Raw genomic sequence first — 10,328 nt, 5'->3', positions numbered from 1 at the left:
TGGGCTCAGCAACCTCCTTGATCCAGCCACAGTGTATTGGAGCTATTGACCTTGTCGGTTTGATAGATTCCTTGTGTTCACTGTCTGGATGGTGGGATCGCCTGCCTCTGGACTTCATTCCCTGTTTCTCGCTCCCTGGAGAGCAAACGAAGAGGGAACAGCAGAGGATGGCCATGCCAAGTAGTCTGTGGACGGAGGCGTAGATTGATTGGGAACAATGAGTGTGCTGAGGGTAAGAGGCGAGCTCACACTGTGTTCTGAACAATGTTGAATTAGCTTGCCCAATATTTAACAGGGATGGTCAGATTGCACTATGCAGTTAGATGTTGACGGGGAAATGATTTGCATGTTGAAGAGTCATATTGGACTCGAAACGTTAACTCTTTCTCTCTCCACAGATGCTGCCAGACCTGCTGAGTTTGTCCAGCACTTTCTGTTTTTATTTTGGATCTCCAGCATCCGCAGTCATTTGCTTTTATTTTATTAATGATTAGCATGACATAAATTGAAATGCCATTTCTCCCATATGCCTGACTTGCATCACAACCTGCACCCCTCCAAACACACACACACACACACACACACACACTGCCCACCCCAACCTGTGGTCACTGGTTCAGAAACCCTCGGGAAGGCTGAACACATCCCTCACCATGTTTGGGCTACTACTTGCTTGAAAACCCCAGCCCAGACCTATACAGAAGCCCCCATTTACCCACAGATAAAAATAAATGTAGCACTACATATACATTAATCTGTGTCCCTCTGACAGTACACAGCATTTATAAATGCTTTATAAAGCTCCAGAATGGCACTGTGTACATTTAGCAACATTTGCAAGGCTTTGACGCTTGAAATTCCAGGCCTATCCCTGTGGATATTCCCGCCATGGAACTGGAAAAACTATAAGCCTCCTATCCCATCCCTCCAACAAATGCTGGACTATTTCCCATATTGCACAGGTCACTGTCGTGTAAATCAGTCTGTTACATGATTGATTAACGGCACTCAAAATGCACGTTCTTTGCCAGCAATTAAACGAAAAATGTTGATTGGTTTTGATATTTGAAAGCAGATTCTCTGTCCACAGAGTGCTTCAGTAGTGAATTTCAACTCGGGATGTCCTATGTAATAACGACTGCAGCATAGAAAGGGATTCTTCGTAATCTCCTAACACCATCGGCCCGAGATCACTGCGGGAATCATGTGTGATTGTCCATGTCATTCAGCAGAGAGAGTTCCATAGGTGTTACAAAGCCAGTCTAAGTGTGAGAGGAGAGAGAATAGGGGGAAAATTAGTTGGTTGTGCAGATAGTTGCTTCACCTGAAGTTTCACGGTGTGGTTCAAATTGCTACAACTTAACTCAGTTCAGTGGGTAAATGTATCAATTGGTGTGGTGCTGAGCCACATTGAGCAGACAATCCCAATGTCCTTCCCTGACCTGTGCTGAGTTAGCTGACCCCATCCAGGCCAGGGAGTGAGGGTACTACCACTGGCCTCAGTGTCGCTCGAATCAGGAGGGGGCGGGGGGAGGGTGTGGTGAATCAATCAGGGTTCCGGCCCCTGATCGCTATCCAGTGATCCTTGCTGGAAAGTGTATGGGTTGAGGTCAGGAGCAACCTGGGCAGTGATGCATCCCCTAGTTGAATGGTTTGCTGTCTGGCTTCCATCTCAGCAGTGCAGGTGCCTGTGCAATCATATCCCAACCGATTGGGCTAACCTCAACATGAATAAGGCAGTACTTGGAATCAGCCTCAAAGGGCCTGGCTTGTCCCATCAGAGATTGTACAGTTAGTCTGATAAAGGTGCTGGTGAAACAAAAGGATCCTGTGCCTGGAACATGCTGGAGAGGGCTTCAGGCCGAGTTTGGCAAAGGATACAGCTTCCGTAACTTACTCCCTGGACCCATAAAGTACATGGTGCCCGTCACTCCATGCTAAAGCAGCGCCACTCTCTGGATGCTCCCTGAAAACCAAAGGGTTTGACATAATTAGTGGGGGCTGAGTGTCTTTGCCTTGCTCGGGCCTGGGGTCAAATTGCAGTCTGATGGGGTGAACGTCTTTTCCATGAGAGTCGCACATGGAATCGGTTCCCATCCGGTTCCCAGCGGCACAGACCAACAGCCCAAAACTGCCCCAAATGTAGCAAATCAACAACTCGCCTGAGAGGCTGCAGGATGGCTGGTGTGGGAAATGATAGATGATGTCAGACTTAAGGTGAGAATCTCTTCAACTTCCCAGAATCTCATCTTAACGAGCATGTTTAACCTCTTAATATAATTAATAAGAGCAGCAGACAGTGACTTGCCCACTCTTGGGAGGACACTGTGCCCCCACAGTGTAGGAAAGGACCATCAGTGGGTGCGCACGGGTTCCTTTGTGTGTGTGCCGATGTCTTTGTGTGCTTGCATGTGTCTGTGTATGTATGTGCCCGTGTGTCAGTTCACATGCACTGACGTGCTGGCATGTCTGTGTGTGTCTGTGTGCCTCTGCGGGTGTGCATCCATGTCTGTGCAGGTCAGGTGTGTGCACGTGCCTGTGTGAGCGCTGAGTGTCGGCGTGTGCGCATGTCTGTGCGTGTGCCCATTTCTGTGTGCAAGCGCGTGCACAGGTCTGTGCATACGCATCTTGGTGTGCGTGTGCTTGGTTAGGTGGGATGCCAAATTTCGACTTCCTGACGGTGGGTTGAGATGGAGCAGTATAGTCAGTGGCGTGTCGAGCCTCACTCTGGACTGTGGTGGGTTTCTGCTTGCAATACACGTACGTGCCATGAATACTCATTAACGTGAAACAGTTTTAATAAAGTTCTACTCCTGGGATAAAGTCAGCGGTGCATGAGAATCTTGTACCACCCGGTTTATGATTGTTTGAAGGTGGGGTGCATCAGGCAGCTCAGTGCAGTTGTGACTAAGGTAAGCAGGTTTCCAGGTTGAACTCTGTGATACAAGGTGGTGGGTGTCAACAGTTTGATGATTAGGTAGAGGGAGGTGCGGTGGAGGGAAGGGAGAGTGGACAGAGGGTGATGTTTGGGTGCAGGGAGGTGTGGTGGAGGGAGGGGAGAGTGAACAGAGGGTGATGTTTGGGTGCAGGGAGGTGCGGTGGAGGGAGGGGAGAGTGAACAGAGGGTGATGTTTGGGTGCAGGGAGGTGTGGTGGAGGGAGGGGAGAGTGAACAGAGGGTGATGTTTGGGTGCAGGGAGGTGCGGTGGAGGGAGGGGAGAGTGAACAGAGGGTGATGTTTGGGTGCAGGGAGGTGTGGTGGAGGGAAGGACCTAGTGTCCTGGGTGTGTTGGTTCTGTAATGGGGGTGGGGGTGGGGGTGGGCGGGTCAAGGCAGGGATTGAAAGTTTGATGAAGGGCCTAAAGGGTGGTGTCAGTGCCGCCAATGATGGGGTTCTGAGGGTCGAATTAGGGTTGCTGGGTGGGGGAGGGAACAGTCACAGTCAAAGGGGGAAATTGTACTCGCTATTGGGGCAGGTCCCGAGTCAGGGTCGGGTATTGGAAGGTCTCATCGGGTGGGTGACGGGAGCGAACCAAAGCATACAGGAGGGTTCAGGGTCATTGGGATGGTCACGGGCGAAGTGGGAGAAATAGCACGTGCAGGGAAACAGTGATAGGGTCCAGTGTAACAGAGAGGTTCAAGGGTGTCAGAGGGGAGAGGAAAGGTTATGGATCAAGGGTGATGGGGGCAAGGATCAGGGTGACAGGGGGAGGGTAAATGGTGCAGGATCAGGATTGGAATGTAACACACACCTTCATTTTAATGTCTGTTTTGAAGTGCAGCTTTTCTGATCGATTTGAAGTGGGAAGAAGGTCGTTTTGGGTGGGTGGAGTTGGTCAATTAAACGGAGTCCCTAACAGTTAGGTAAATGGATGACATTGCATATTTGCCCTCTTCGCACAGTGCAATTACTGCCATTTCCATCGGTCTCATTCACCTGATTTTGGAGCAGGAGGAGAGAAGGTGACGCTCTAGCTGTTCAACTAAAGAGGCCACAAGGCCAACAAAAGGGGAGGCTTGATGCAGATGCAGATGCAGACATGCAGGGAAAGCATCGGTGAAGATGGGCACTGGCTCATCAACACATCCAGAGGACAAGAGCATACTGCCTCCAGATGTCAGAGAGGCGATGCCAGAGATGTCTGAGGATGCCCCAGGGAATAACCACTGAGATCTATCAGACTGCTCATCAAGACGTGCATCCACGTGGACTTGCTGGGTACCCCATGCCAGTGGCCCTCAAGGTTACTGCGCCGCTCAATTTCTATGCCAGCGATGGCCTCCAGGGTGTGATGGGTGACATATGTGGCATCTCACAGGCTGCCATACACTGGTGCATAAAGGAGGTGCTTGTTACATCATCCACTTCACCACAGAGGATGGCAGCCAGGCTGCAAGGTCAGCCACGCTCAGTGTCATCGCTGGCTTTCCTCGAGTGTAATTGACTGCCCTCATTTGGCCATAAAAGTTCCCTGGGACTAGCCAGCTGCATCTGTAAATGCTAAAGGGTTTCGCTCCATGAATGTATAGCTGGTGTGTGAGCACAAGAGAAGACCAGTGCAGCTCTGTGTTAGTTTCCCAGGGAGCTGTCCCCACCCATACATCTTGTGCAACTCCGTTCTTTTTGAAATCCCAGCCCAGGTTGCTGGATGGATCCTCGGTTTCACAGGCTAGCCCCTGTGTATGTGACTGACGACTCCAGTGAGGCATCCCCAGAGTGAGGCAGAGGAGCACTATGATCAAACTCAGGCATCCACCAGAGCCACCATCGAGCACGCCACTGAACTTCTTAACACGGGCTCCCACTGCCTTGAGCGGTCTGCTGTGCGCTGTATCAACCCGGCGCTGCAAGACAGACAGATGTTGCAAGGGGAAAAGTGCGAGGAGGATCAGCCCTCCTCAGATGATGACAATTTGTTGGCAGCCGTAAAGCAAAATGAACCTTTCATGGGTACCAGGTCCATGGAGAGATGTGCAAGGGATACCAGAGCTAACCTGCTCTACCCAGGGCTCGCACAACACTGACACTTCTGCATGACCATTGCTCCATCGCCAGACCTCCACCACCTTCTTGGGGTGCAGGACTAGCCCTGCCATCCTCCCTTGCTGGGTTAACTCTTAACCCTGCGTCCACTACCATCTAGAATAGAATGGGGAGCGGAACTTTGTCACACACGCTCGCTAGCGAGTGCTGGTACCAAGGACATCTCGGGGGTATGTGGACATCCATGTAACACGCTGCCTTGCCCAGTTATTCTGATCCAACACCATCACTCAAGCGCTTTGAATACAACTTCACCTGTTTCATTTATAGCTGCTGAGAGTTAAATGGACCAATGTCCTCCAGAGTGCACAGGCTGTTCTTGCATTTAGACCCATATTCCACAGAATGATCATCAAAGAAATAACAATTCACACGAATATTCAATAAAGAATGCACAAAAACGCAACACATTTCATTCAGGAATAATGTCTGTGTCCCTATCTCCTCTCCAGCCATCACATTGTGAGAAACATGAGATGGGCATTGACTGTTAGGTTTGATACTATGACAGGCCCCCAACAATTCGCAATGATTACAGAAAACAAATTATATTGTGCATTTTTTTAATCAATTCAAAATGAAATGGAAAAAATCACCCATGGCACGTTAGTGCTCATATTTTCTTCATCGACCACTCCGTCTGGGTGCAACTAGCAGCTGGGGAGGAGGCAGTCTACTCCGTATCATGCCCAATTGGCGGGCATCCTCTGGAGGCTTGGGGCCTTGAGCGCTCCAGCATACTGGTGCAGGGGCCTCCCCCTCGGTCTCAGCTGCTGAAGGTGTTGGGGTCAGGGGTGGAAGTGAATGCGCCCCTCCTCCATCTGGGTGCCCAGTGGCACCTCCCTCTCCCTCAGGGGAAGGAGCTCCTGGAGGGAGGTCCAGGTGTCTCATCGTCCCCCGCTCCCCTCCACCCCCTCACCTAGCCACTGCTGCACTGAGCCCATGGCTGGAGCGAAGGAATGCAGGTCAGAATACAACTCGGCCACTCTCTCCATGGATGAAGCTATGAGCTTGGGACGTGGCAGTACTTGTGGCTAGCACGGGCTCCTCCATACCCCAGGCAAAGCTATGCAGAGTCCCTGACATCTCCGCCACATTTCCCCCCCCCTAACCTCTGCTGCAAGTCCAGCAGGCCTTGACCCAGAGGCCCATCATCAGCAAGGGGCTGGTCCCCAGCAGTCCTCCGATCGCCTGGGGCCCCTGACTGTCACAGCCTCCCTCAGCTGCTGGGACGTGGTCACTAGGTTGTGCTCCCAAATCCACACAAGAACCTTCCGTGGACCGCGTGGGTGTAATTGTGCTGGCGGAGGTGGATGGTAAGGCAGATGATGGTGCATCCTCTGGGGCACTGGTGGCTTCGTCCCCAGAGGTGGAGCCTTCAGTCAGGCTCCTGCCTTGGCTGCAGCCTGGTCCTTGGATTGTGATGACCTGTAGTGGAGAACAAAAAGATTCCGATTAGGAATCATCACAGTTTGACCGCTCTCCGTTTCCTCACCCCCACCCTGTGCACCCGTTTGCCACCAGCTAGATACTTGCGTCGCCCTCCTTACCCCTGGCTGGTCCAGCCTCGCCCATTTGCCAGCGATCATGCTCCCTCCTCACGAGCAATCTCCATAGCCTCACCCTCAGCGGCTTTGAGGAGCCTCAGGACAGGAGCTCCTCCTCTCCCTGGGTCTGCTTGTCCTGCGTGACAAAGTGCAGAGTTGGTGACATGTCAAATAACACCTCACCTCCTGGCCTGCACCCATCCTCATCGCACATACTGTCCTGTCATTCCGACCTTGTGTCCAAGCGCACATGAAAAGCAAACTTCCACCCACTTTGACCTCAATTGCCACATGGCACTCAGGCTGATCACGCATTCACTCTCCTGGCAGAGCTGATATACGTTATTGATGACCACACTTCCTCTGCCATCTTCCAAGAAAGAGCACCTACTGTCTTTCCCTGACAGCCTGGGTTAGAACACGCAGGGGAGGTGTCACTGAGCCATGGGGCTGGTATGTTCCAGTGGTCACTCACCTTTCCAAAGAATATGGCCCTCTCAATCAGTGGAGTGTTCTGACACTGATACACAGCCTCCTTGTTTGAACAGGAGGCTCTTTAATCGACCGCACGTAGATGCAGTGCTGTCAGCTGACAGCAGGTTTCACCAATGAAAGCTTCCCTCGCCACTAACTCGAATGTGTTTTGCATGCACACCGCTGGCACTTTGAATTTTAATTATAACGGTGTGGGGAAAGGCAAAAAGAGAGAAAGCGCAAGTGGTGCTCAGTTCCAGTTAGGGTCTCGGGAATGACACACTGTTGACAAAATCCTGGCTCTGTGTGTATGTGTGACTGTTTCTGGGTGCGTGTGTGTGTGTGTGTGTGTGTGCATGTCTGTGTGACTGTTTGCGCGCCTCCGTGTGTGTGCGCGTGTATCTGTTATGCATGTGTCTGTTTCTGTGTGTGCGCACATGTGTGAGGGTGAGGCACAAGAGTAGGATCAGGTTCAGCTGTGAGGCAAATATCCTGCTGAAGTTGATGGCGGTGAGCACTAGGACAAATTAACAGGATAATACTGGAAATTTTCTTACCAGATCTCCGTTTGATGGGACAAGTGGCTCTGGACTTGAATGCGCAAAACAAATTTAGTCCAAAGTCATTAGAAACAATACTAATAGAATAGCTGAAATCGCCAATTGCTATTCTCCTCCTGCCCAGTGAATTATACAGTTAAAAGCCTGAAATGGAATTGCTGGTGAATGGGGCAGAGTGCATTGGCTGCAAGACTTACTGAAAGTTCAGTCCGCATCAGCATGGGAACATTAAACAGGCTGCTGATGAACATGATAGCGGCAGTGAGGACAAACAGGGAGCTTCTAATATATGAGAGGCATATTTCAAAATGATTCAAAAAGCAGTGTTCTCCAGCACAGCAGAAGGTACTCACCAAATGATCACCAGTGCCCCTTCAACCAATTAACAACATGCAAGAATCGAGGGCAATCTACAGCAATCTCTTAAAAACTATTTTACAGTGTCTGCATCACTACTTAGCTATGGCGGCCCCAAATTAATTGTGTATGTCCAGACAAAGGAGTTCCTTTGACTTCAAGTGCGTGGTTAATTTGGACACATCCGTCAGAATCAGAAGCTTATGATTCAAATCTCACGGAAAATGTATACTTACTGCTGTCCTCAGGGGCTGCCTACAGGAAAGACACACATTACGCTAAAACACCACACATGGGCCAGTGACAGAAAGGCAAGATCAGTAAAAAACATCACAACAGTAAAAGTATTTGGCACAACAGTGTGTAGCTTGTACCGACCGCTGGCTGGAGCAGAGTCGTGGTGCAGGTTTATGCCACAGTTACACCACGTAGCTGGTTCCCAATGCCTGCATGAATGCTGAGCTACCACCAAAAAGTCAGTGAAACCTGTAACTATTCATCCTGATTCCAAATGAACTGTTCGAAATCCACTCCAGAACAAGAATGCCATTGTGTCCGTTCAAATCAGGAATGTGACTGGAGGATTTTGATCTGTATAACACTGGGGTACAGTACTGGTGGGGACAGGTCTGTCACTGTAAAACACTGGGGTACAGTACTGGTGGGGACGGGTCTGTCACTGTATAACACTGGGGTACAGTACTGGTAGGGACATGTCTATCACTGTATAACACTGGGATACAGTACTGGTGGGGACAGGTCTGTCACTGTATAACACTGGGGTACAGTACAGGTGGGGACGGGTCTGTCACTGTATAACACTGGGGTACAGTACTGGTGGGGACGGGTCTGTCACTGTATAACACTGGGGTACAGTACTGGTGGGGACGGGTCTGTCACTGTATAACACTGGGGTACAGTACTGGTGGGGACGGGTCTGTCACTGTATAACACCGGGGTACAGTACTGGTGGGGACGGGTCTGTCATTGTATAACACTGCGGACAGTACTGGTGGGGACGGGTCTGTCACTGTATAACACTGGGGTACAGTACAGGTGGAGACGGGTCTGTCACTGTATAACACTGGGGTACAGTACTGGTGGGGACGGGTATGTCACTGTATAACACTGGGGTGCAGTACTGGTGGGGACGGGTCTGTCATTGTATAACACTGGGGTGCAGTACTGGTGGGGACGGGTCTGTCACTGTATAACACTGGGGTGCAGTACTGGTGGGGACGGGTCTGTCACTGTATAACACTGGGGTGCAGCACTGGTGCGGACGGGTCGGTCACTGTATAACACTGGGGTACAGTACTGGTGGGGACGGGTCTGTCACTGTATAACACTAGGGTACAGTACTGGTGGGGACAGATCTGTCATTGTATAACACTGGGGTGCACTGCTGGTGGGGACGGGTCTGTCACTGTATAACACTGCGGTGCAGTACTGGTGGGGACGGGTCTTTCACTGTGTAACACTGGGGTACAGTACTGGTGGGGACGGGTCTGTCACTGTAAAACACTGGGGTACAGTACTGGTGGGGACGGGTCTGTCACTGTAAAAGACTGGGGTGCAGCACTGGTGGGGACGGGTCTGTCACTGTATAACACTGGGGTACAGTACTGGTGGGGACGGGTCTGTCAATGTATAACACTAGGGTACAGTACTGGTGGGGATGGGTCTGTCACTGTATAACACTGGGGTACAGTACTGGTGGGGACGGGTCTGTCACTGTATAACACTGGGGTACAGTACTGGTGGGGACAGGTCTGTCACTGTATAACACTGGGGTACAGTACTGGTGGGGACGGGTCTGTCAATGTATAACACTAGGGTACAGTACTGGTGGGGATGGGTCTGTCACTGTATAACACTGGGGTACAGTACTGGTGGGGACAGGTCTGTCACTGTATAACACTGGGGTACAGTACTGGTGCGGACAGGTCTGTCACTGTATAACACTGGGGTACAGTACTGGAGGGGACGGGTATGTCTCTGTATAACACTGGGGTACAGTACTGGTGGGGATGGGTCTGTCACTGTATAACACTGGGATACAGTACTGGTGGAGACAGGTCTGTCACTGAATAACACTGGGGTACAGTACTATGGGGATGGGTCTGTCACTGTATAACATTGCAGTACGGTACTGGTGGGGCCGGGTCTGTCACTGTATAACACTGGGGTACAGTACTGGTGGGGATGGGTTCGTCACTGTGTAACACTGGGCTACAGTACTGGTGGGGATGGGTTTGTCACTGTATAACACTGGCGTACATCACTAGTGGGGACAGCTTAGTCACTATATAACTTGGGGGGCACAATACTGGAGGGATCAGGTCTG

General features: G+C 50.9%; 1 protein-coding gene across 4 annotated transcripts in view; it reads right to left on the bottom strand.

Annotated features, from left to right (window-relative positions):
* Positions 1-746: 746 nt before the first annotated feature.
* LOC144672633 (natural resistance-associated macrophage protein 2-like) overlaps positions 747-10,328 on the bottom strand; it is a 184,811-nt gene continuing 175,229 nt past the window's right edge. For 3 of the 4 annotated variants that reach the window (XM_078534483.1, XM_078534485.1, XM_078534486.1), the window contains exon 17: positions 747-1,262. In XM_078534483.1, coding sequence (XP_078390609.1) covers positions 1,203-1,262 — 60 coding nt within the window. In that variant the 3' untranslated portion in view covers positions 747-1,202. Of the gene's footprint in view, positions 1,263-8,217; positions 8,237-10,328 lie in introns of all 4 variants that reach the window. The other variant, XM_078534484.1, reaches the window with a different exon arrangement.

The sequence above is a fragment of the Cetorhinus maximus genome, chromosome X, assembly GCF_964194155.1.
Source record: "Cetorhinus maximus chromosome X, sCetMax3.hap1.1, whole genome shotgun sequence".
Lineage (NCBI taxonomy): Eukaryota > Metazoa > Chordata > Chondrichthyes > Lamniformes > Cetorhinidae > Cetorhinus > Cetorhinus maximus.
This window is presented reverse-complemented; position numbering and strand designations above follow the sequence as displayed.